The sequence below is a fragment of the Siphateles boraxobius genome, unplaced genomic scaffold, assembly GCF_051911475.1.
Source record: "Siphateles boraxobius isolate OS27281-9 unplaced genomic scaffold, OSU_SipBor_1 8, whole genome shotgun sequence".
NCBI classification, from domain to species: Eukaryota; Metazoa; Chordata; class Actinopteri; order Cypriniformes; family Leuciscidae; genus Siphateles; species Siphateles boraxobius.
In genome coordinates, this window is record NW_027509208.1 from 8,159,130 (window position 1) to 8,185,783 (window position 26,654).

The following is a 26,654-nucleotide window of genomic DNA, read 5'->3' on the forward strand; positions in this document are numbered from 1 at the left end:
ATTAATTTCTTAAAATAAAAAATCTTATTTGCCTCAAATATTTGAACATTAGTGTTTATTTTCCTATTGAAAATTGATGATTACGAGCTCAGACAGATAACTTGGTAAAATGCAACAAAGAAATGTGGAAACACAGATACTTTTAAAGTCATAATTTGTTAGAATGTTAGAATTTGTTATTCATTTATAATTAATTAATTTCCCTGTGCAAAATATTTTAATGTGATGACCTCTGGACTTTATAACAGGAAAAAAAACTCGATATTTCAAAAGAAAATACTTTTAAATAAATCAGTAGACATATGATATAGCCACATTGCACAAAGAATTATAAAGATGAGACATTCTTTTTATTCATAATTTCATGTTAATGCAAACTAAGGAGTCTATACATAATTTTTAAAAAGGATAAAAAACTGTACAATATAAAGCAGGAACACTGATAAAATGTCATAGACATTGAAAAAGTCTAAATGCTTGGCAAATCTGTTAAACGTAAACTATTAGTAGAAATCACAGACTAACTTATAAAGCAAAGAGAAAAATTTAATTAATTTTACAAAGAACAAATAAAAGATGTCATGCAGCAACTTGAAAAAAAAAGCCTGAGTCTTTTTTCATTCTTTTAAATAAAGATGCATTCAACAGCAACAACAACAAAAAGAACTTTGTAAAAAAATAGCCACAAATTCTACTTAAAAACTTTTGCAAATCCAAATAATCTCTTCTATTTGTTTCTTTATGAGAAACAGCAGTCACACTTCTCTGCAGAGACACTTTGAGGATTAACATGACAAAAAAAATCATCAAACATCAGAGGCTGAAGATAAATCACTGGACACAGTGAGGAGAAAGTCCTGTGCTGTGAAGTTGTCAACAGACGATAGCCATTTGTATATTCAAAGTTCATTTTCAGCGAAGAAAGGCATAATCTTTTGAAGTTCAGGTAGATACAGTGGATTTGTTTTGTTAAAAGAAACCAGCTTAATGCTGGATGTTGCATGATCAGAGAAGAACAGACACATGCATACATTACAGTATGATGCATACAGCACACACTGAAATTACAAAGCAAAAACTCACTTCGGTTCGATGTCCTGAGAAGTGTTTGAGACGAGCTCTAATTTCTGATCTGCCACCTGCACTAATCAGTTAAAGATCTGGATCCAGGGGAAATGACATGTGGTCTGAGAGTCAGTCATTATGCAGAACAACTGTAACTAAATGAGATAGACGACAATGCCACAGCTTCAGCATCTTTATCCAATCAAGTGACATCACATCTGTCAGGGGCAAGCACATTTTTGCATGTTAAAGTCGAACAGGTCTAATCGTGGTAATTTAGATATTAGAAAAGGCAATAGTATGGGGAGTTTTTTTCTCAACTTTTTTGTGTTTATTACCTAAAACTATATTTTTACACACTTTAGCTCTTATAAATACACTATACACCGCACTGCATTGCAAAAAAACTTTGTTTTTCAAAGTGTACTTGGGAAAGTTGGTCTCAATGCTAGCACCAATCATAAAACAAAGATAGTTCTTGGGATTTTTATTGGTTTAAGGCACTTCCTGGTAACTTTAATGAAGATCTCAGGACACAATCTTGTTTTTATTCTATTCTGCCTCTTTGTTTCTCAGCATTTCAGGGAGTTATTAACTATGCATGTTCAATACCTTCACTTGTTGCATTGCTCAAAGCAGGACAGCCTCAACCCCCCCCCCCCCCCCCCCCCCCCCCCCCCCCCCCCCCCCCCCCCCCCCCCCAACTTGCAGCTAAACAATGTCCTGTTTTTTTGTCTCTTACACCTCCATTTCTTGTTGTCCACTCTGTCCTGGTATCGCGGGCACTGCGATATCGAAGCAGGTCTCCATCATTACACGAGACTTGCATAGGTTGACACAAAACTCCAGGTCTCCTGTGGCCTGAGCTAGAGCCTCCAGGTAGGTCTGCGACTCCTGGTCCAGATCAGGGTCCACATCAACTAAAGAAAAAAAGGGTGAAAAATGTTTACAAAGTTAATATTTTGAAACGTTCAGATTATTAAACTAAGGATGTGAATTTGGATGGATGGATGGATGGATGGATCGATATGGACATAAATATACTGAGTTTTTGTCACTTTTTGAAACGTTTATTCAATGAGTTACTCGTTGTGCCACAATAACTAATGTAATGTTTTAAATTATTTTTATTTAGGAGTTTTTCCTCAGCAAGTATTGATTTGCATGGAAAATGTGATCAATTAATTTTCTTTTAAATCCAGTCGATTGATAGCCCTAATTAAAACATGAATACAAATATAAAAATCAAACATACACAAGGAAGCGACATTATTGTATGACACAATAAGGATGTGACTGTGGATCCCCACTGACACACCAAGATTGATAGTTTTATCTCTCAAGACATAAACAAAAATCTATGCAGGTGATAGTTGCTTGATGTAGGAGATGGGCTTGCAGAAACACCATCCTCATTTTACTGGGTTCTGAAGAGGAGCTAATTTATACAGCATGACAGCCCCAATCAAAGCTTTACCCAAGACAGCAGTCACGGATGAATAGTAAACATCACCTGGCCAGTGGGCAGGTAGTGATTGCAAAAGAGAAAAATAATACCTTATTGATTCAAGAACACACACAGGCACGGATATACACACTCTCTCTCCATGCGCCTGCCATTTTCTCTACATTATTATTTATATGTCCTGTGATTTCTGTTTACAAAAGTATGTCTTCTAGCAAAGCAGAAACGGATACTTTGCAGTATCAAGGTTCTTGTATTGCTCCTTTGTAATAGTTGTAATTCTTTTTTATAACTGAAACTGAGGGATGAATACAGAATAAAACAAAGATAGAGAATCAGCAGAGCATTTTTCTTTTTGCTGCTGGCAATGTTCTTTTTCATTCTCAGTAAACAACACTAATAACATGATTCATATTTGATACTGAAAGCCTCTGAATTTGTTTGAGAAAATCTTGAATTACAATAATAAACTGTTTGCTGAATAGTATGCGATGGTGATTCTAGTTATTGTTAACCTGAAGGTTAAATGTAGTAAAGTTCAGAGTTCGTTCTTACAGCTAACACCATGTCTACAACAGCTTGAGGCTGTCTAGTTTCATCCTCAGACATCACACCCACGGACCATTGGCTGAACATGCATAGGGCACAAAAAATTGGAAACAGTTCAGGAGTTTCATAGTCTTCATCTGATTGATTGAATTCTACAGGATTTCCAGGAGACGTGTTTTGCATTCTTTAACGATCCGCCTGGAAACAAGCCCGCTGACGGCAAAGCCCTCTCGTGGAAGAATATATCTGTCGTGTTTACAACTGTGACAATAAACGCTTATCAGGATCAGCTAATTGCTGTGTTTTCAGTATGTGAATTTCAAGCCATAGACTCTTTAAAATACTACCAAGAATTTTACAGTCCAGTCTGTTATTGTAAGGACATAGACATTTTGCGCCCCTAAACATGACGCTGAACAAAGCGAACTGTGATTGGTTGCTTGACATGTCAGTTACACAGCCTCAGGATGGTCCTTGGTCAAAGAAAGCTGCTGTAACTGATCCTACTCAATCCGCTCGGAGCGGGATTTGAACTGTGGTCCCCGGCGTGGGAGGTGGGCACTCTAACAAGGAGGCAGAGACCACAGCCTTTAGCGTCAGTCGCTAGAGCGCCTGTTGTGATCAGGGGTGTGACGTTTACACGCACAGCTCTTATTGGCCTAGGAAAGTTACACTGCTATGGAGTCCAGACCTTCTGTCGTCAATCTGAACGTCTGGCTACAAGAGACTTAAGGCTGTCTACACTGGATGTGACAAAGTGAATGTTGCAAATCTATTTGTTCTTTGTGTCAGAAGTACTGTGAGGGCTTGGAGTACATCAGATATAGAACAGGGCATCAGTTTACTGTTGGGGATTGGTTGTGTCGAGTGACACCGCTCAAGCATTGAAGGCAGCAACAGTAAAGGAGAATTACAACTACAAAATCCTCAATAAACTTTTTATAGGTTAGGTTTATGGAGAATAATCTGGAAAGCCAATGTCATCCATCCTTGCAATACATTGTCTCAGCCACCAATTCAAAGTAGTCAATGCTCAAGACATTTCTGTGAATACACCATTACCTCAGCATTTTCTTGTAAATCCACTGGCACTAAGTTCAAACACTTAAATTAAAGTCATAAAGGGAGCCATTAGTCTACACCACATTACTGGGAAACACATGTTGTTTAGGACGCAAGGTAAAATGAATCATTCGTGTCATTGATTCATGCTAGAGCATCACAGTAAAAATGTCAAAAGAAAGTCCTTTTGGCTAAAAGGATGTGGAATTGTGTGAACATGGAGAGTCGCTCATGTATACCACACCACTAAGCTTAGTAAAACAAAAGTGTGACAAAAACTAAATGTACACACTTTTTTTGTACACACATTTGTTTGTGATAATTGTCATCAGAATTGAACAGCACACATATTGTAAACACACCATGGTAATACTTGACTATCTTCAGTGTCAAATAAATAAGTGGGTTTCAAACATGGATCAAAACTGCCCACAAAGACGTCACCGGAAAATTTGCATAAGTCAGGCATCAAAGATACAATTTTAAATACATCATGTTCATTATTTTTTAAAAACAGAAATTATTGCACATTTTATTAAATTTTCAGCCCTAGTTTGAAAAAAAGTGGATTGAAAAAAGACTGGCCAGCTTAATACAAAGTAAATATTCTCTAGATAACATCTTAATAATTCGCTTTGGTTTTAGTGCAGTCATAACATAAAATTCAATAATGTAAGGAACTTAGCTATATGAAATATTAATAATCAATAATAACTTGTTATGATTAATTATGAATATTTGGGTCAGTTAACTGGATTAACTTGACATGGCTAAATTAATATTACAATCAATTAATCAGTTCGTCCAACGAACTCTTTTGATTATTAATTTATTCTAAGAAAAGGGTATCTTCCCTGGCCACAGAAGAATAATTATTTCTTAGCATTTACAGCATTTTGAGCATGTAGCAAGAACAAAAACCGTAAAGGGACTTCGTATTGCAAGCAAATCAGAACTAAATACATAAAGTGCATAAGTTTTAATAACTAAATCATAAACAAAAATAAACTAAACACACATATATACAGAAATACAGAAATAGGTTAGTGATAGGATTAAATTGGAAACCGGAAAAAGAGACTATGAGAAGAACCATCAGAATTTCATTTTCACATTTCATTGAATTGAATACTTGCATTTGTAGTGGGAACAATTCTTGAAGTTGTTGAAAATTTAAGTCGTTGATGGTTCCGGCAGTGTCAAGTGGAAGTTGGTTGAGAGATTGGCCTGCTCGACCAATAAGATCGGTGACATGTCTGAGAGGGAAAGTGGCTCTTAATTTATTTACGAGTCTTTGTCTCAAGCATGGTTATACCTTCATTAATGCTCAGATAGCTATAACACATCCACACTGCATTCTAGAAGAAGGTGATGTAGATCAAAGTGTGAGTCATTAAATGAGGATTAATTAGGTAGGAGGCATGATACAGGTGAGGTTACATTGATCGTTAGTTGGTGGTATACCAGGGTACATACCATACATAATAGTCACACAGTCACATAATAGTCACAATAGTCATCACAGTTTTATGCATGTTCATTTATAGATCAGTTAGTCTATGATTAATGCAGCAAAGTCTGATTTAAAGAGGGTTTCTGTGTTCCCATTGTATCTCTCTCTTGTGCATGTGGCCACATTCCTCGTAAAACGTTCAGATTCGTAAAATCCTTATCACCTCCTTATCATGCCCTGTAACATGACACTGTTTCTGCCCTTGTGTTCGTTCATTTGGGCTGTTAGTTTTTGGAGTTTCATAAACCTTTGTATATAATGAATAATTAGTGTGTGTCTGATTGGTCCATACCCTACAATAATTTCATTTAGAAAACAACATGTATATCTTTATACATAAAATATATATTTGCCATAATACCTTAAGGAGGGGGCCTCTCATAAAGTCATAATTTTGGGGTTGTTTCATAAAAAACAATCAAAAAATACAGAAATGTTTTCCTCAAAAAACTTATTTTCTCTTCCATTGAGGAAAGAGAGACATTGATATCTTGGATGGCATTGGGGTGAGTAAATTATTAGGAAATATTCATTTTGAGGTGAACTAATCCTTTAAGGTAGGCGTACGATGCGAGTTCGGACACTTGGGAGGTCGTGAGATATTGCACACATTACGAGTCAGTTAACTTGATAATCGCGTCAAAGCAGCTGGACACGACCGTCCTGCACAAATTTTATCCTGAGCCGGCAGCAATCACATCGGCTTTCGCGCTAAACACAGAGACCGGAGCTTTCAATGTTGTGTGTGTGTGCATTCGCACGCTGTATAGTTTGTGCCACTGAGTTTTATTTGTTTGTTTGGTTTTTTTTAAATAAAAAAATTTAAATAAAAAAAATGCTGCCACTGAGCTATAGTTCCATCGATCTAGCCTGTGACAGGGTTGTGTATGATTTGGTAATAGGGGACAGCATGGTGGTGAATGTCGTTCTCGGTTACATAAGTAACCTCGGTTCTATCTAGAAGAGGAAACGAGTATTGCGTAAGTTAACTTACGCTACGAGTAAAGTCATCTTTTCTCAAGATATTGAAGCCAAAAATTATCCTTAATTTTGCATTTATTGTCAACGCAGTGCAGCAGCCAGCAGACCTAGAGCAGGCAATCTTGCGTGCTCATTGGCTGCCGTGCGGCAAATGCTGCAGCCTACCACTGAGCCTCTCGCATGGCGTCGCGCCCTCTACTCGTCACAGTCCGCCAAAATGGGGGTGGCTTAACGTATAAAATCCAGGCTCAGAAGCTGCATCACTGGTTTCATCAGCTGAAGCGAAAATCGCTCGTGTAGTCAGAGTAGCCTGCCCATTATAATTTGGGCAGGACAAACACACCACTCACACTGACAGAAGTCTAGCCTGCAAGGCGGGAACTTCCAGGTTATAAAACCTAACAAATGTGGACGGAGAGGCCCAACCTGCCACCTCACAAATGTCTTGAATGGAAATTCCGCTGGACCAAGCTCACGACGAGGCCACGCCTCTGGTGGAATGCGCACTGATGCCCAAGGGGCATTGCAGACCTTTAGACTAATAAGCAGATGTGATAGCTTCCACTATCCATCTGGACAGGCTCTGTTTCGAGGCGGCGAGACCCTTGGTGCGCCCACCAAACGAGACAAAGAGCTGTTCCGAACGCCTGAAAGAGTCGGAGCGCGTAATGTAAGCCCTCAGCGCCCTGACGGGGCAGAGGAGATTAACATCACCCTCACTATCGGATGCTGGCAGAGCTCTGGATTGCGCAATCGTGTTCATCACTCCTTCTGGCAGGACAGCGGGTATCCATTGATTAACCATACGTGCAGAGGCCAGCGCTCTGGATGGGGATGCCAGATTGAGTTGCGGGCTTGAAAGAGAAGATCTCTCCTCACCGGAATCGGCCAAGGGGTTGTGTGAGACACCCGCATCAACTCCGGGAACCAGGTTTGATTCTCCCAGTGCGGGGCTATAAGGAGCACCGAGTGACGCATTTCCCTGATCCTCTTGATTACCTTTGGTAACAGAGTGACCGGAGGGAAAGCATAAAGCGGGAGGCTGGGCCAGGTTTGGGCCTCATCCTCGTTCTTTGAAAAGAACAGCGGGCAGTGAGCGTTGTCTTTTGACGCAAACAGGTCGACTTTCGCTTTGCCGAAAAGGCGCCACAATAACTGGACTGCCTGGGGGTGCAGGGACCATTCCCCTGGGGGAACGTGGTTCCTGGACAGTTTGTCTGGACCGTCGTTCAAGTGGCCTGGCACATGCGCCGCTCTCAGCGAGCGCAGGTGGCACCAAGACCATACAAGAAGGCGTTCTGTCAGATGGCAGAGGCTTCTGGATCTGACACCACCCTGACGGTTTATGTAGGACACTATAGACATGTTGTCCGAGCGGACTAGCACATGGTGGTCCTGAATGAACGGGAGGAAGCGTTTGAGCGCGTTCTCGACCGCTATAATTTCCAGACAGTTTATATGGAACTCCCCAACCTGAGTTGGAGGCGTCTGTCGAGATGACCTTTCGGTGAGAGACAGCCCCCATTGTCACTCCCCGCTAGTACCAGTCGGCCGCTAACCAGGGCTGCAGAGCCAAAACGCAGCTCTGATTCACTCTGATTCGTCTGTAGCCTGAAACCCAAGCCTGGTGAGGCACTTGGGCGTTCAGCCAGCGTTGTAGCGGGCGCATGCGCAGCAAGCCCAGCTGAAGCACAGCCGCAGCTGATGCCATACAGCCTAGCATCCTCTGGAATGTCTTCAGAGGTGTGACACTGCCTTCCTGGAAAGACGCGGCCAGGTGTCGAACACGGCGCGCGCGCTGTGTCGATAAGCGGGCCGTCATAGCCATAGAGTCCAGTTCTATTCCTAGAAAGGAAACTGACTGACTGGGCATCAATGAGCTCTTGGTCCAGTTGACCGTGAGGCCCAAGCTTTCCAGATGGCTGAAAAGCATTGAGATTGAAAAGTTCTATCTCTGACTGTGCTAAAATCAGCCAATCGTCCAAATAGTTCAGAATTTCGCAGCCCCCTCACTCTCAGGGGGGCGAGAGCCGCATCCATGCACTTCGTAAATGTACAGGGTGCCAAGGACAGGCCGAACGGGAGGACGGTGTATTGATATGCCCGACTGTCGAAGGCGAATCTCAAGAATGGCCTGTGACGGGGGACTATCGGGATGTGAAAGTATGCATCTTTCAGATCGAGAGAGATAAACCAGTTCCTCTTATTCTTGCGCGGTCCAGAGGGTGGAGTGACAGCGTCCGGGGTAAAGGCTTTGAGTCGAGCCCGCAGGGTCGACAACAGAAGCGCTTCACAGTGCACGCAGCTGCCCGATTCCAGGGCGAGGGCTGCGTGATCCGGGCCCAGGCAGAGACAGCAAATCACATGGCGGTCTCCTGCGCTGAGCGGGGCTCTGCACGAGCCGCAGGAAAGGCGAGGCATTTTGAAGCAAACGCTCGCGCTCTTTTAGTGAGAGAGATTGAGTGTCGCAGCGGCGAACACTCACAGAATGCAAGGACAGAAAAGGATACGTGATGCAGCTTCTGAGCCTGGCTTTTATATACTAAGCCACCCCCATTTTGGCGGGCTGTGACGCGTAGAGGGCGCGACGTCACTGACGAGGCTCAGTGGTAGGCTGCAGCAGTTGCTGCATGGCAGCCAATGAGCACGCAAGATTGCCTGCTCTAGGTCTGCTGGCTGATGCACTGCATGACAATAAATGCAAAATTAAGGATAATTTTTGGCTTCAATATCTCGAGGAAAAGACGACTTTACCCGTAGTTTACCGAATACGAGAGAACCTCTCATAAGAGAACCGGCCGACTCCCCGAATTTTTTAAACATGTTTAAAAATAATCGGGAGGTAACGTGCTCGGCTCGTAATTCCTCTCACACGCTGCGAGCCGCGACCATGCAAGCATATTTCCACGCGTCATCTGCAAGCTCGTTAAACAGCAAAAATCGCACCGTGTACCCCCGCCTTTACACATACAATAATACACTTGGGAACTTACATTCTCCCATCCATTTGCTGGGGTCTAGCATGAGACGAGACTTGGCGTCCTCCAACTCCTTTTTCAGCTTCTCGTGCTTTGCTCTTAACTCCCTGATCTCCTGCTGCCTCTTCTCCAGCATCCTAAGGCGGGCGTTAAAGTACTGCAGACCCTGCAAGTGTGGGACAGCAGTGTAAGTTGTGCAAGCACCTGCTAGACTATGTGTGGCCCTCCTCAGCGGCCCGATTTAAATTGCAGTGGCTTAAGCTGAATTGATTCAATGCTTGCTAACCTGTACAGAGGATATAGGTCCTCAGCCTTTTGGTCAGATTAATTAGGGCAAAGCTGGAAATAAAATTAGTATCCAGGTTAAACACTCACTGTTACTTAGATGCATGTTTGCTTAAGGGACTAAAAAGTTAGATCAAGTTCAAGAGGAACTGGTTACTGAAAGGTTGAATTACAGGATTGATTCCTCCTGCAGTCTGTCATTGACATTATAAAGCAAATTAAGAACTTTTTCTTTTCTGCAAGTATCTCAGTTACGTGAACTACAGATTCAAACTCATTCCAGCTGTTGTTACTACTGTATGCCCACAGAAAATAAGATTTAATTTCACGAAACATAAATAAACCTAGCAGTTATACAACCTCCAACCCAAACACATACAGATTCGCATAAAACAAGAGGGTGAACAGCCTAATTCTTCATGAGCAAACTGCCAAACTCTAATATGCGAGCTTTGATTTTTTTCTTAATTGAAAATAAATCAGAGCACTATTCGACTGAGTTAATTTATTTTCCTCTGGTCTTCTCCACACAATTGACTGTGTGAACAGGGTTAGAAACTCACAGAGAAACAATTAATGACCCATGGACCCGCTGTGTGGAGTGAGCCATAAAGACCGATCAGGCGGGCCACAGATTGTGGAGCTACACCTCATTCATCACAGACACCCATGACCATTCCCCAATGCACTCTCTCCTATCTCTCTCACCATCTCTTCCTCTTTCTGAAAAGACCTTTGCTAATCTTTACACTTCTTTTTCCAGTACAGCACTCAGTAATCCCAGTCTAACTAAAGTTATCAGTGCAATCTAAAATCAATTAGCCAACATAAGTAATTGTCACAGAGATAAGTTTCATCCCTGACAACTGCACTTGTCACAGGATGTAAGAGAGACATCAGAATTGTTGCTAATGCTCTGATGCTTTTGAGTTCAGCATAAATGAAAAACTGATTTTACTCCATCATTCTGGGACTGTGACACGTTGTAGTTTTGTTTTACAAAAAATAAATATTAATTAAAAAAGTTAGATAAAGGAGACATATCTACTACACTTCTATTAGCCTCATAATAACACTTATAGTTATTTTTTAACCAATGGCTTAGCATTGCATGACATAAAATACTTGAAAACATTCACAGTTTTTTATTTCTCTAGACTTTTAGTATATACTTTAGAATTAAAGCAGAATGAGATACAAATAGCATACAAATAGCATTTTACCTCTGCCAACCCTTCTTTCCGTCTCTGAAGTCGTTCCACATCATCAATCTCGTACACTTTGATCTCAAAGGGTTCCTTTATAGTACCCCCCAGTGGGGGTAAATCAACCCACTGGCCTGCTGCACCAACCTTCCTGCCCAGAGAAGAGGTGTCTGGCAGAGGAGCTGGAATCAGACGCCGTCGCTGCAGGCCTGGAGGGGTCACACAGGGCAATGCTCTTCATGTGGGCCAAAGACGAACAGTAGACTTTGTGGGCATGCTTTTAAATATGCATGAGGCTTGCAAAAGGTTACAGCATTTAAAGCAAAAGTGATTTTTGAGTAACTGCAGATTACAGCATGGGATGAATGCATATTAAACACCAGATATACTTGTAAGCTCGGATTCATAAATCTAAATGAATTAATAGACTGATGGGATGGGATTATTTATTATTATTTATGTATCTGTATTTAAATACAGATTTGAAATCAACATTTAAACTAAAATTTATTTTGTTTAAGGTGGGCTCACAGTTTATGTTTATGATCTTTTACAATTGTTGATTGTCAGACTGTACTGTATTGTCCCAGTGGTATCTTTGGTAAAAAGCCATGGCACACTGTGCAACATCATTGATCTTTTATAGGCCTTATGTAGCCCCGCCCCTTTTCAGCGCTGCACTTGTTGTCGTGTGTCTTTCGGTCAGATTTAAAATCTTCCCGGTCTACTGACATTTGTTAAGATATCTGCTTTAAACATTACAATCCTCATGATAACTATTGTTAACTTTACAATAAGTAAATCCACTTCACCAGCTTATTACTCCTCGACAGCAATGCCATAGAAATATACAGAGCGACCGAAAAACGGAAGTTCAAAGACAATATTCTAAAGATGGCTGCACGCTTGTTTCTCTGGCGCATAAGGTTATATCAAACTGTATAATGCACATCACAGAATTTGGATACAATTGTCCTATCATACTGGATCACCGTAATGTAAAAGACATTCTATCAAAATTGTGTGAAACTGTTTTTAGGTTGAAAATTTTAAAATGTTAAAATAATAATTTGTGGTCCTCTGTATCAAATGTCTAGATAGTTAAATGGACAGATGCATTAAACGTCTTAACTATAGAAACACTGAATTGCAGAGACTCACAATTCTAACTTTCAAAAGCCATCTAATAAATTAAACTTGAATTGATCACCAGTAAATATTAACCCAATTGCCTTGACAGTAAAACCTACCATTAGATCTCTTTTTGGGAGATTTTGAGGCCTTTGTTCGACTTGATGTGGACACTCCACTCTCACTCATGGAATCATGGGCAGAAGATGCACTGCCTGTGGTTTCACTGTCCCTGATCATGCTCTCATAGCCACTGCTGCCTCCACTGTGATAAAAAAGTGCAGTGCGCCCCATGGCAGGGGGCAGTTCACCACTAAGTACACTGCTGTTGTCACTACCGTGGCCACTACTGTAGCGCTGTGGATGGCGAGGGGCAGTAATTTTGCTGTACGGAGAGGGTAAACAAGCAGCCAATGGCATTTCGCTGGAAGTTCGGGCATCATTGTTACCATCTGGTTGGTCAGAGCCCCTGAGGTTTTTCTTGGAGCTACCAACTGCTAATTCACTGACCCGACTGTTAGCTGCACGAACCGCTTGCTTTGTGCCCATAATAGTGCCCCTTCCTTGTTTAACATTGGAGCCTGTGACAGAGCGATTTGGAGGTTTTCCAGTTGGAGGTAGACTAGTGTTCCGAGCAGCTGTGACGGCAAGGAACTTGGTGGATGAGCTAAGGGCCTTTGAACCAGTACTTGACAAGGACTTTCCTTTGTTGCCACTCCCAACAATGGCTCTAGGAGTTATACTGGCCTTTATCTGTCCAAGCTTACAAATTCCACTAGTAGATGGAGGAGAAGTAGCAGTTGGTGTAGATATGGAACAGGGAGTCCCAAGTTTTGGAACCATTTTAGCAGATTTGCCAGTGCTACTGATACTGACATTAATGTTCTCCCTCGAGGTTACTGGTTTGGAACCCACTGAGGTTAAACTCTCAAACCTTTCAAGGGACATAAGACTACCAAAATGCCTTCCATTGTCTCCTTTAGCACTATGTGATCTGAGACTAGAAGCTGTCTTCAGGCTAGATGATTTAAAGCTAAAGGATTCCCCACTAACACGCACATCAAAGTCCTCCTCATAAACCGATGCTTTGGATGAAGACAATCTTGTTCCATCCCTACCCACAGACTTTAAGGCACTAGGAGACAACAAAATTCGTGTTTTCTGGTCGAGGCTTGACTTTCGAACAGGTGGAGCAGGGGGTGACATGCTTCCAGACTTAGGGAGCATACCCCCCTTCTGTCCATTAGCTCTCTTTCCTAAGGATGAGAATTTCAGGCTACCAGTTGTGTGCGAGGCATCATTACCCCATTTCATCTCAAAGGAGCTATGGGGCACTGAAACCATGCCGAGAGTGGTGGCCCCCCGCTTGAGCTGAGGCATCTTGCTTAGGTCCCCTTTTATAAAACTGGCCTTCTCACAACCATCCACAACCCTTTGAGATGTGGATGACACATGCATTTTGGAAGGGCGAGGAACACTGTTGCTATTCCCGCTTGTCTTTCTAGATGGAATACCACTCATGACATTTTTTGGTGGTTTACCAACAGAGCTAAACTCAGAATTCCTGGCTGATGTTATCCCACTACTAGTGTGGCTCCATTGTTCGTCTATTCTGCTACCTTGGCGTTGTAGCTCATGGGTGTAGCTTTTGCTAGAAGATGCAATTTGGGTGCTCTTCCTAGGGAGTGTAGAAAGATATGAGATCTGGGCAGACTGTGAAGTCATGAGTCTATTCGATTTCATTGACTTTGGACCACAGAGGGATGCTTTGGTACTGTCATGAGAAAGAGGGCACTTTGATATGGACAATTTGTCAACGGTTGCAGAATCATAGTCTTGTTCTGAAAAGCAAATTCCACTGTCACCCAATGAACTATTTGTTCTTTGCTGGGAGAAAGACTCAACTTGTAAACCACCAGGTAATTCCATCATAGAGCTGCTGACCGGTCCCTTGCGCACTCCCTTTGATGAGAGGCTCCTTTCAGTCTCATCACTACTTGGGGTACAAATATTTGTCTTGCAGATTGAAGAGTGTGCAGTGGCATTTCCATCTGAAGATTCCTCTTGTGACTTGGAAGCAGCACCTTGGTTCAGCTGGGACCTGTTTATCTGGCATGTGTAAGCATCAAACTCATCGTTTATGCTGCTGATAATGCTAACAGGTCGTGAGTGAGATGCCAGGGCCTGCAAAGAGCAGTCGCTATTGAAGCTAATGATGCTGGACGGTCTCCCATTGTCTGGAACCAGGCCAGCAGGCAGCTCTTCAACCACTGTAAACACCAGCTCATCCTCTCCATTGAGCTCCACCGGCTGCTGCAGTGTAACTGTAGTCCTTATAACATCCCTATCAAGGCACCTGTTCCTCAAAGTAGCACGTAGGTGGCTCACCTCTATAGGACTTCTACTGAGGTGATGGAATCTTTCAGTAATTGGGGAGTCATTTTGTTCTCCCTGTCTTAGAGCTTGCTGGCTCATACCCACTGGAGGAGTCCGTGTGGCTAAGCCACACTCTGTATTAGGGACTGAGGTCTTTGAGATGTTCTGTGAGGACGAGGCATGGGTTTTTTGTATAGGACCTCTACTAAAGACTTTCTCTCTCACAACAGGCTCTGAATCTTGCCTTAAAGTCGTGTTAATTTCAGATGCAGCTCCATGTTGCAAGTGTGCAAGCTTTTGAAGAGTGGACTTGGCAGTCCTGGATGATACAGAAGCACCTTCTGACATTTTGTCCGCTCCACTTTTGGAGGCCCTCTGTTGGCCTTTTTCTTCACTGGTGAAAACAGATGTGCTCTCACTGCCATCAATACACTCAAGCCGTTCTTGTAACTCTGCAAAAGTGTTGCATTTGAGGTGGTCCCCATCAGATTTCGGTCCTTCTTTTACACGCTTCTTGTTTAGGGAGGGAATGATAGGAACAAATGCTGGAGGGCCTTCATTGTCGCTGAGTTCACGGTCAGAGATAGGGGCCCCACCAGGCCCCACATAGATCACTGTATCACATGAGTGCTCACTGCTGGAAGAGTAATCTGGATCACTGGATAACATTGCAGGGTGGTCTGGGTCAAGAGCCACAGTCCGAGGGTGGAAGGGTCTTCGTCTGATATGTCCCTCTTCACAGGAGCTCTCCCCTCCAGAGGAACTTGATGCATACTGAACAGAATAACATTACACACTGACTTCATTATATCTTTGCAAACAGTTAATTCACAGCATGCAATAAATTCAAAGATTATGAAACATGTTTATGAAACATTTATGAAACATGTTAATTTCAGCAAAAGTTAAATGTGCACAGCAAAGAAGAAGCTAAAAAAGTTGCCAATACTATGCACAGGTTAGGCATGGAAAGGATTTTTTTTAGATCTATAAAATATTAATATATTCTGTCAAAACAGCTTAATTGTGGTGAAAATTGCCTGTGTGATGAGAAATGTTACATGCTGTTATCCCTCTGGAGGAAATGAATTGATTGCATTTGTTGATTACATGACATAGGTCACTGAAAAAATCTCCTTAACATTTGTTTCTCTGACAAAAACAAAACAAAACAACAACTAATCATTATTTAAATTGTGAAAGCCAAAATGTAATTTAGGAAAATAACAGTCATGACCTTTTGTAGATTGTATACAGACACAAAATAAAAAAGTTTTTTGACAACATTCTGACAAAATAAATACTTTTTGTTTTCATTGTACTAAAGTGAAAATAAATGATTTAAAAAATATATAAAAATTATCTGTAAAATATTATTGTTAATTCAAATAATTTATAATCATTTAAACATAGTTATATAGTGTTTTCATCATAAAACTTGGTCCAAAATTATTTTATTTAACTTTTAGAATAAAGTTTAGTGCAGTACTTGCTGTCTTGTATGGTTATGTTAGTACCACGAATCAGTGCTTTGTAAAGTTGTTTTAAAAAGACCTTGAATAAACAAGTATACACAAATGATCAATATATCAGTTTGAATTACATACCTTGGATTTCTTCTTTCTCATGCGGTGAATACGGGAGGCAAGCTGCACAGTGGTAAGAGAATCAGCATAATTGGCTGGCGAGTCAGAGATGTGGGCGATCATGGTGGTTCTACAGTTTATGTTGCCCAGCGATTCCCTCAGCAGCATGGTAAGCTTGCTGTCTCTGAATTATACATCAAAAAATCTTCTCGTTAGCCAAAAAGGAAGCTAGGCCTTACAACGTTCTTCCTCTCTCTCTAGGACCACTGAGAGGTTGTCTTAAAATAGAGGATTATGAATCATACTTGAATAAAAGAAATCCCTTCTTTTGATGCTCACTTTCTAGTTACCTGATTTAAAGTGTTTATATTTTATTCTGTTGTGGAGAATTTATTTTCTGAAGCCACATTTAAAAGATTTTTTTTTTTCCTGCTTGTGCCACTGTATTTCCTATCACACCTTCCGGTGAGTATTTCTTAAATCTTTCAGCATAGATGTGTTACTCCCCAAACTACATTCCTTTCAATATATCCCACCTCAGTGCAATTCACACTGGCTGCATTCTCTCTTTGCAAAGCTGGCTAATTGGCTTTATTGATTTGAGGGGAGTGAGAAGGAAACCCTTGTAGATGCAGATCAGGAGGTCTCAGTGGGTGAACAGTGACATATTACTACCTTCAACAGAGATATATCATCTCCCACTATTCGTCTGTATTGATTAATTGAACCACAAAACACATACCTGTATGGCACATGCTTGGCTCCATTGGCCAAAGCTAGGATGACATTTCCAAGGGCACCCAATGACAGACATTGGCCTCTCCCTCCATCTCGTGTATGGCTCAGATCAGACTCACAACTGCCTAAGTCCAGAAGATGCAGACGGCTACGACTTCCAGACACTGCAAAGTTATACACAGCCTGTCAAAACAGAACATGACTTCGAATGTCCATGTAAAAAATGCATAGTTTGACTATTTACAGGGCAAGTCTTTATTCCAAAACCCTAAACATTCCAGAAATATATAAGAAGCGTAGACGTCCATGACAAAAACATGTAAAGCTCCATGTAAAGCTTCATTTTTACACAAAGTAAGACTTCTGTCGTGTTTAAAAGCCATTAGCAGTACCAAAATAAAATAGGCAAACAGCTAATGTTGCTACTGTATGTCCGGCCAGTGCGCAACTGTTAAAATTTTTTTTTAACTTATTATTATTAGAATTTATTAGGATTAACCCCTTGAGATGTATCATCTCGTTTTCGAGGGGGTCCTTACAATGAAACACAATTACAAAAAAAACAAAAACAAAATTACAATTAATACATCAAACAACAGGACACCACCAATATAAAATACACACATATATATATATATATACATACATACACATACATGTATACATATACACATACACATATATATACAAATACACATACACACATACATACACAACAATACACAAAACTACAACACCAGTTTCAATGATAGCATGTGCAATCTACTTTCAAATAAAATAATAAAGATTGTTTAAACAACCGAAATGAAGTAATGGATCTAATATGTATGGGTAAATTATTCCAATCTAATAGGGCTTTAAACATAAATGCTCTCTTACCAATTGTTTTTTTAACACGAGGAACAAAAAAGTAAGTCTGGACAGAATGCCTAACATGATAGTTTGAGGAAAAGAGTACAAAATATTGTTGTAGATAACTAGGATAATCAAAATAAATACATTTAAATATAAATTGGAGCCAGTGCGTCTGCCTTCTCACATTCAAAGGTGGCCACTGAAGTGCATCATACATTGTACAGTGGTGAGTGGAAAAAGAACATCCTAGAACAAATCTACAAATTCTATTATATGCCGAATTAAGTAAGACAAGATCAGATTTTAATGCCGTCTGATAAACCACATCACAGTAATCAAACAATGGAAATATTAATTGAACAACTAGTTTCTTACGAACACTATAAGTAAAGCAATTTCGAGATCGATGCAAGATACTCATTCCAACGTTGACTTTTCGTAAGACATGATTAATGTGAAGTTTAAAGGAAAGTTTAGAGTCGAGCCATACACCAAGGTATTTAATAGTATCAACTCTATGCAGAAGAGTACCGTCTTTACATAATATAGCACAAGAACAGGTTTTGGAATTAAGTTTATGTCTAGAACCAAAGATCATAGTATATGACTTGGTTTTATTAAGCACTAATTTGTTAGCCAAAAGCCACTCTTGTAAACTATTAAAATCCGATTGAAGAGATAATTGAATTTGTATAGGGTCAAAATTAGAAGTATATATGACAGTATCGTCCGCATAAAGTTGAACCTGACAATTTTTAAGAAGTAATGGTAGATTATTTACATAAATAGAAAAGAGAAGTGGTCCTAAAACTGAACCTTGAGGCACACCACGTTGTTGAATCAAAAAATCTGATTTGTTTCCATTTAAGACAACACATTGTTTCCTGTTATGTAGATATGAATTAAACCACAAAATAGAATTTTTTGAAAAACCAATAGCATGAAGTTTATCTAAAAGCAAATAATGATCAACCAAATCAAAAGCTTTAGTCAAATCAAGAAAAATAGCACCTGTGAGCTTGCCGTTATCTGAAGCTGAAAACACATCATTTGTAAACTTAAGTAGTGCAGTGGTTGTGGAATGGTTAGTCCTAAAACCAGATTGAGATGGTGATAAAATATTATTAATACATAAATAATTTGAAAGTTGCTTATAAATTAATTTTTCAAAAACTTTGGATATGGAACATATAATAGATATTGGTCTATAATTATTGATATCAAGTACATCGCCTCCCTTATAAAGTGGAGTAATGCGTGCACATTTCCAGATCATCGGCAATTCACATGTGGACAATGAAAGATTAAATAAATCAGCTAGTGGATACATAATAATATGTGAAGTTAGTTTAAGATACCTATTTTCAATTCCATCTAATCCTTCACCACTAGTCACTTTTAATTCATCGATTGCACTCTGAACATCAATTGGAGCAATCCTCCCAAATGAAAATGAACTATTACATAATGTAGTCACATTAGAATTATCAGTATTCAAATAAGAGGCAGATGTTAAAGTAGACCAAACTGAGGAAAAATGCTGGTTGAACTCTTGGGCAATAGATAAAGAGTCATGAAGTATAGTATTATTATCAACTCTAATTTGATTAACTAAATGTTTATTTGATGTATTAATAATGTTTTTAATTTTATTCCAGAATTGTTTAGGATTTTTATAATGGTGAGAAAGACATTCTTTATAGTAATTAGACTTTGCATTTCGAGTTTTTGTCTTGCTTGAATTTCTCAAATGCCTATAAACTTCCCAATCAACATTACTTCTTGTCTGACGAAATTTTGTCCATGCTTTGTCCCTTTGCCTAAAGAGACTAATAAGTTCTGAATTAATCCAAGGAAGATGACTGCCCTTAACCCTAACAATTTTCCAAGGTGCATGCTTGTCTACAACTTTTATAAACTCAGTATAAAAAAAATCCCAAGCATCTTGAACATTTGGAATCAAATCATATCTATTCCAATTAATAGAAATCAGATCATTAACAAATAAATCTAAATTCAATTTTTTATATTGTCTGATTTTAATTAATTTTGGAGGCAATTTAGGTACTTTAATTTTCCACACACAAAATACAATCGAATGATCACTAAAACAATCAGGCATCACACCTGACCTTAAAAATCTATTTGGGTGTGAAACAAGTATCCAATCAAGAAGAGATTGTGTGCGAGAAGTAATTCTAGTAGGCTCAGTAATTAATTGAGTAAGATTTAAATTGTTAAATATATTTTTCTCTTTATTACATGATGTATCCAACCAATTCTTATTAAAATCGCCTAATAAAATTAACTCATTTTTACCAAAAACTGAATTAATAGTGGATATCAGGCAGTTAAAGGACTCCACTGGTGAGGAGGGTGGTCTGTATATGCTACCGATAATTATACATTTGTTTAAATGGAAAACCACCTTAACAAAAATAGATTCAAAATATAAAGGATCAACCGAGGGTATAATTAATTCAGAAACAAGACCTATAGAAACATATATAGCCACACCTCCACCCCTGGAGCACCTATCCAATCTATAAACAACATAATTGGCTAAGTTAATTTCGATATCTGAAACATTGCTATTGAGCCATGTTTCCGAAAGAGTGATAATATCAGGCTTATTTAAATCAACCCATGCACGAAGTAAATCAATTTTACACACCAGACTTCTAATATTCAAGTGAATGATTTTTAATCCCTTAACCTGATCCATCTTAAAAAAAAAAAGTCACTGGTCAAATATAAGGACACAAATAACTGAACCAGAAAATTCATTACAAGGGTGCAAAAACTATCAAATAAACTGATCACAACAAAACAAACAGACAGGACATTTACAAACAAAACACATAAAAACAGGACACCCTTCAAGAATAACCCAGCTGCCCCAGAAACCATGTTCCAGGGCATCCCAGTGAGTAAACCAAACAATATGTCAAAAACCGTCTCATACACTCAACTCAAGCAGCAATAATAATATTAATAAAAAAAAAATAAAAAAAACGTAACTTATTACAAATAAAATAAAAGCATAAAAAAAATAAATAAAAAAAATTATATAGGCTATATGCCCAACAGTAGCATTGTGGGAGGTAATACAAAATCCAATGCTCCAAAATAGTATTTTACATCACAAAACTACCTCAACACAATAAATATAATTATGCTACTAACAAACTTAGGTTATCCGAAAAATCAAGCCTCACCTCAGACAGTCATTATTATCCTGGTGAAATCTAAGGTGATAGGTAGGCAGCTTCAGCATCTTTATGGCAGCTAAAACGCTGCTGTTTGCCATCAACAAAAACACACAACGTGCAAGGATATCGGAGATAGTATTTCACATTAAGTTCGCGTAGCTTTCGTTTAACAGGATCAAAGTTCCTGCGCCTCTTCATCAGGTCAGCGCTGAAATCCGGATAGATATATACGCGTGTCCCGTTGTACTCGAGCTGCTTCTTCTCCCTCGCAATGCGAAGAATTTTCACCTTGTCCTGGAAATTAAGGAGCTTGATCATAATAGGTCTAGGACTGGCTCTATCGCTTTGACGAACTGTCGGAGAGCGATGAGCCCACTCAATGATCAGAGGAATGGAAAAGTTATCTTGTCCCAAAAGCTGCGGAATCAACCGGGACATAAAGCCAACAATATCGCTGCCTTCCGATGACTCTTGAACTCCAACAAAGCGGAGATTAGAACGTCGACTACGGTTCTCCAAATCGTCAACTTTGTCCAGCAGGTAGGAGTTGTCTTTCTCCAGTTGTTGCATCCGGACGACACATACTTGCACGTTGTCCTCATTCGCTCCAACACGTTGCTCTAACAAATTAACTTGATCTCCCAGAGTGCTTAATGAATTCTGAATACTTGTCAATCTGCTATGAATGACTTCCATTTTTACATCGAAGTGAGTCAGCATATCACTCTTACTCTGCTGAATAGCGTTCCACAAAGTTTGAAGTGAGATATGCGAGTCCTCCATTGCGCCAATTGTGTAACCCAAACAGCAGAAAACACCTGGCTATATGCAAAACTTTAACGTCAATGTATTGAAAAGCAGTCAAAAAAAAAAAAAAAAAAATAGAAGAGATCTTACAAAGCTACTATGATTACAATAAGCATGCTTGAGTAGAGCTTGACACACGTTCACTCACGCCGCGGCCATCTTGAAACGATACACTTGACTGGTTGACACTTGAACTTATGAATGGTTAGTTGTCTTTTTGCATTAAGCTAAGATAGGAGAAAGTATTTTGTTATCAAAAAGGCCACTGGTCACATTGGGGACCTTATGAGATACAGATCCAGTTGGACATAGCATCCTTGCTAAGTGGTGATTCTATATCCTTGGCAGTCCATCAAACAGCAAGCAATAAAAGTAAGTACAGCTAGTTAGATTACAGTCACATGTAGGTCACTAGACTAAAATTAATTCAGGATCATTACAGAAGATTCATTTATTTTGCACTGAGATTCGAGGCCATTAACCTCACGTCGGCAGGATTTACAAAGCCAGCGCTTGGAACTGAAACCCTCAGTGGACCAGGAATGTAAACGAGCTTCTCATTTCATGCTGAGCTCTATAAACACCTCTGCAGAAGAGACTCCAACCTCATTACATATTAAAATCTATTCTGGCTAGTGTCAATGGCCAGAACCCAGCCTGCAATGCAGTGACTGGAGAGCAATACTAACGATCATGCTAATGTTGACATGCTGATTTGACAGGATGGCTACGCCCAGTAATGAAAATGTGCTAACCCTTCTTGTTAGCATTCTCGTAGAATCGTTATGAGCTGGGCTAAATTGAGGTAACTGATATTCTCTGTGAACATGTGGAGAATGATAATGGAAAAGTCAGGTATCGTCTGCCCTCGGTAACAGTCTTCTCAAAATACTAATGATGCATAAAGATATATGATATGAAATCTTGGACAGTGATAAGAGGGTAAAACGCAATTTGTGAGGTTGAGATAAATTACCCTTGAATTAAAAGGATTTTAAGGCCTGGCTGTTACAGTATGGCTGTTTAGCAAAATGTACACATAGTTGTGAAAATGAACACAGTGAGCCATACTTCCTGCTTTGGTGCTTTTCTCCATACGGTACTGGGAAATATGTAGGGTGAAGAGCATGTGAGAATTCCAGCGGTCCTCTTCCTTGCAGTCAGATCTGCTGGTGCTGCGTGCTGCCAGTGCTGCATCCAAGAAGAAAGCCGCCTTCTCTGCAGAGTACGCCCGTAACTCGCTCTGGTTCTGCAGCTGGACATATTTTAAAGTGAGAGTGAGATAGAGATAAAGAAAGACAGAAACAACTTGTCAGTAAATTAGATTACTCAAATTTACTGTACATTACCGTTCAAATGATTGGGGTCAGTTCAATTATTATAATTTTTTTCATTTTTTGAAAGAATCGAATCCCTTTTAAGCAAGGATTTACTATATTGATCAAAACCGACATTAAAGGACCTTATAATGTTCAAAAATATATATTTTTCTAATATGTGCTGTTATTTTGAATGTACTATTCATCAAAGATTCCTGAACACAAAAATATTAACCAGCATAACTTTTTTGAGCATTGATAAAAATAAGAAATATGTCATGATCACCAAATCATCATATTCAAAAGATTTCTGAACACTGTGACATTGAAGACTAGAATAAAGACTGATGAAAATGCTTTGCTATCAGGAGTATATTAAGTTTTAATTTATATTAAAATAGAAAACAGTTATATTGTAATAATTATATAAACAGTTAAACTATAATGATATTTACAATATTATTGTTTCTACTGTTTTTTTGTGTGTGACAAAAACAGCCACAGTGAGAGAAAAATAGGCTTTTTTTTAAAATTATAAACCCCAAACTTTAGAATGGCATGTTTATAAAAAAAAGACATAATCTGGCACCTAAAATTGTTACATTTACACTATGCATTCCCAGGCAACCAAACCTATGACCTTGGCATTGCTAGCACAATGCTCTATTATTTGAGCTACAGGAACATTATGTAGACCTACAGTACACATGCTAAAAACAAACTCTAATGCACCTGGGATCCACAGACTGGGTCCTCTTTCAGGGAAATTCCTGCTCTCTGACTGTCCTGGGAAGTCCCTTTGGAAAAGTCAGCCAACAGGTCTCTCAGCACCTCCTCCCTACCACAGATTTCCACAGCGGACACACGGATGGAGAATCGTGTGCCGGCCTTCTCTTTCCTCTCCTCAATGAGCTTGAAGAGCCAAGATATAGCACAGGGTGCCACACCTAAGCTCTGTGTAGAGCTGTCCCTGCCGATCATGGTGTAGCTTTTGCCTGTGAGGTAAAGGTGAACTATGGTGAGCTGGCATTGCTGATCTAACCAAATATTCAAGATTTAGGGACTGAATGTGATAAAGACTATACACTACATCATGTTTTAATTGTCTTTACATGGTTATTATTTAGCTAAAAAAGTAATAAAATAAGCGAGCAGCATTTGTCAACACCGTGACATTGTCACCTGATTAACTTAGCTTGATTTAACTACATAATGATATAAGATCAGGTCTATAATAAGATTTGTGTTAAAATTAGCAATGTGCATGTAAAACAGGATGTTAGTCATGAGAGAATATATCACGCTAAAGCAGAGCAAACGAGTAGCCAAGCTATCTATGGGGGATTTAAGCAGCGCGTGGGAGGCACACAGTCTCTCACAGTGAAGGGCTCAACAATAAAAGTAGAAGAGAGAGAAACTGAGCACTTTTCAAACACTGTGTAAAATGGGGACACTTTGTGTTCAACAAACTGCTATTACTGCTCAAACACATATGCCCTTTCTGCGTTTTCCTCCTTGCTAGGCAATTTCAAGTACAGCCAAAACATTTGTGTATTTCGCATCACTTTGCCTTTCGCCTCATGTGAGTGATGGCTACTCCATCTGAAAATGGATTCTGAACAATGCATTTTCTTTCAAAGCATGAGGAGTTGTGACAGAGGGAGGTGGGTTATCATAACAATAAAGTTAATTACTGTAAAAAAAAAAGAAGAAGAAGTGGGCTACTAGGTTTAAATAGATGTTTACTAACCGAGGTTGGCTTGACCAAAACAGAAGATGCAGCCATCTGCCCCGTTGACCACAGATTGGATAACCTCTGCCACTGTCCCTGAGCATACCTCCGCCTGAGGATACAAATCCACATTTAGTCATCAAATCAAACCGTTTTCAAACCAGACAGACAGAATGATAGATAGAACAATACATAGAATGGCAACAGAGAGAATGACATACAGACAGACAGATCAATAGGCATTAAGACCAGTGTTGTGCAAGTTATTTCCAAACTGTAATAAATTATAGATTACTTGTTACTGTTATTTAAAAGTAATTCTTTACCTTACAATATTACTGTCTCAGAATTTCAATGCGTTACATTACTCCTGTATTACTTTTGAGTTACTTTCACCAAATTAACTACAAAAGTAGAACTTAACATTCTAAAATGACAAAATGTACTACAGAGCATTTTACATCCAGTAGAAGGCTATATGATGTAGCAAAATGACTGTGGGCTATCCAGGCTACTAACAATATAGCAATTGGCAAAGTGAAGGCTCAAGACAACGCAAGAAAGGATGACAGAGAGAATCACAAACGATCCAAGTCTGTTAAAAGTATGGTAGAGGTAAAGTGATTATCTGGCAATATCTGGGAATAGCTTGGGTCTATTCATATTAGACACAACAGAACTGTATGTAAACTCTAATGCCATGACAAGATGCACATTTGTTCTTTTCTTATTGTTGCCATTATTTTATTCTCTTTGAGTTCAAGAGGTTAACAACACAAAACTGTCATGCGCAAAGTGCGCATGATAAACATTATGCTTATGCTTTCTCAGTCATTTTACTCCATAGAAATTAATATATAGGCTAAACATAGCCTAACTGCTTAGAAAGAAAACACAGAACAAATAGAGACCCTTAGGCCAAACTCCAAGTAATGCGCATACGTCCATCTAGTATCTAGAATGTACAGTCTTCTTCTGCCATCTTCACCCATTAGCCGCTTTTCCACTGGCCAGCGCGAACACAGAGGCAGAGTAAAATATTACTGAAAACTGATTAGTAATGCCTTACACCACTGCGTTACAGCAAAAAGTAATACGTTACTGTAATGCATCACTTTTGTAATGCGTTACTCCCAACACTGATTATGACAAACAGAGAGACAGACAAAACGAGACAGAATGACAGACAGACAGACAAAATAATGGACAGAATGACAGACAAAATTAGACAGATAGACTGATAGACAAAACAATGGACAGAATGACAGACAAAACAAGACAGATAGACTGATAGACAGACAGACAAAACAATGGATAGAATGACAGACAAAATGAGACTGATAGACAGACAGACAGACAGACAGAACGATAGATAGAATGACAGACAGAGCATAGATAGCATGGCAGACAAAACGAGACAGAATAATAGAACGACAGACAGAATGATAGAACTATAGATGGACAGACTGATAGACAGACAGAACGATAGATAGAATGACATACAAAACATAACAAGACAGAATAATAGAACAACAGACGGAACAATAGAACTATAGATGGAAGGATTGATAGACAAAATGACAGATGAGACAGACAGCCAGAACTATAGAGAACGATTCCTCATGTAACATCTTGCTTGTCCTTGCAAACTTTCCAAACAGATGCAGAATACAGTAAGGACAGAGGAAGATTTTAAACCTTGGAATTATGTGTGTGTATTTTGCAGCTTGAGGAAAGCTTTGACAGAGTTGTTGTAAGAACAACCTCTGATGTGTGTTCGCTCAAAGCCTCTTTT

At 39.4% G+C, this 26,654-nt stretch overlaps 1 protein-coding gene across 2 annotated transcripts in view; it reads right to left on the reverse strand.

Moving 5' to 3' along the window:
- Positions 1 to 328: 328 nt before the first annotated feature.
- kif26aa (kinesin family member 26Aa) overlaps positions 329 to 26,654 on the reverse strand; it is a 119,790-nt gene continuing 93,464 nt past the window's right edge. The window contains exons 4-13 of one of the 2 annotated variants that reach the window (XM_077219439.1): positions 24,878 to 24,971; positions 23,860 to 24,122; positions 22,880 to 23,063; positions 16,939 to 17,098; positions 16,218 to 16,380; positions 12,354 to 15,384; positions 11,122 to 11,312; positions 9,629 to 9,779; positions 1,810 to 1,985; positions 329 to 1,283 (exon numbers count right to left, since the gene is read on the reverse strand). In XM_077219439.1, the coding sequence (XP_077075554.1) occupies positions 1,278 to 1,283; positions 1,810 to 1,985; positions 9,629 to 9,779; positions 11,122 to 11,312; positions 12,354 to 15,384; positions 16,218 to 16,380; positions 16,939 to 17,098; positions 22,880 to 23,063; positions 23,860 to 24,122; positions 24,878 to 24,971 (4,419 nt within the window). In that variant the 3' untranslated portion in view covers positions 329 to 1,277. Of the gene's footprint in view, positions 1,284 to 1,752; positions 1,986 to 9,628; positions 9,780 to 11,121; positions 11,313 to 12,353; positions 15,385 to 16,217; positions 16,381 to 16,938; positions 17,099 to 22,879; positions 23,064 to 23,859; positions 24,123 to 24,877; positions 24,972 to 26,654 lie in introns of those variants that run through there. The other variant, XM_077219438.1, reaches the window with a different exon arrangement.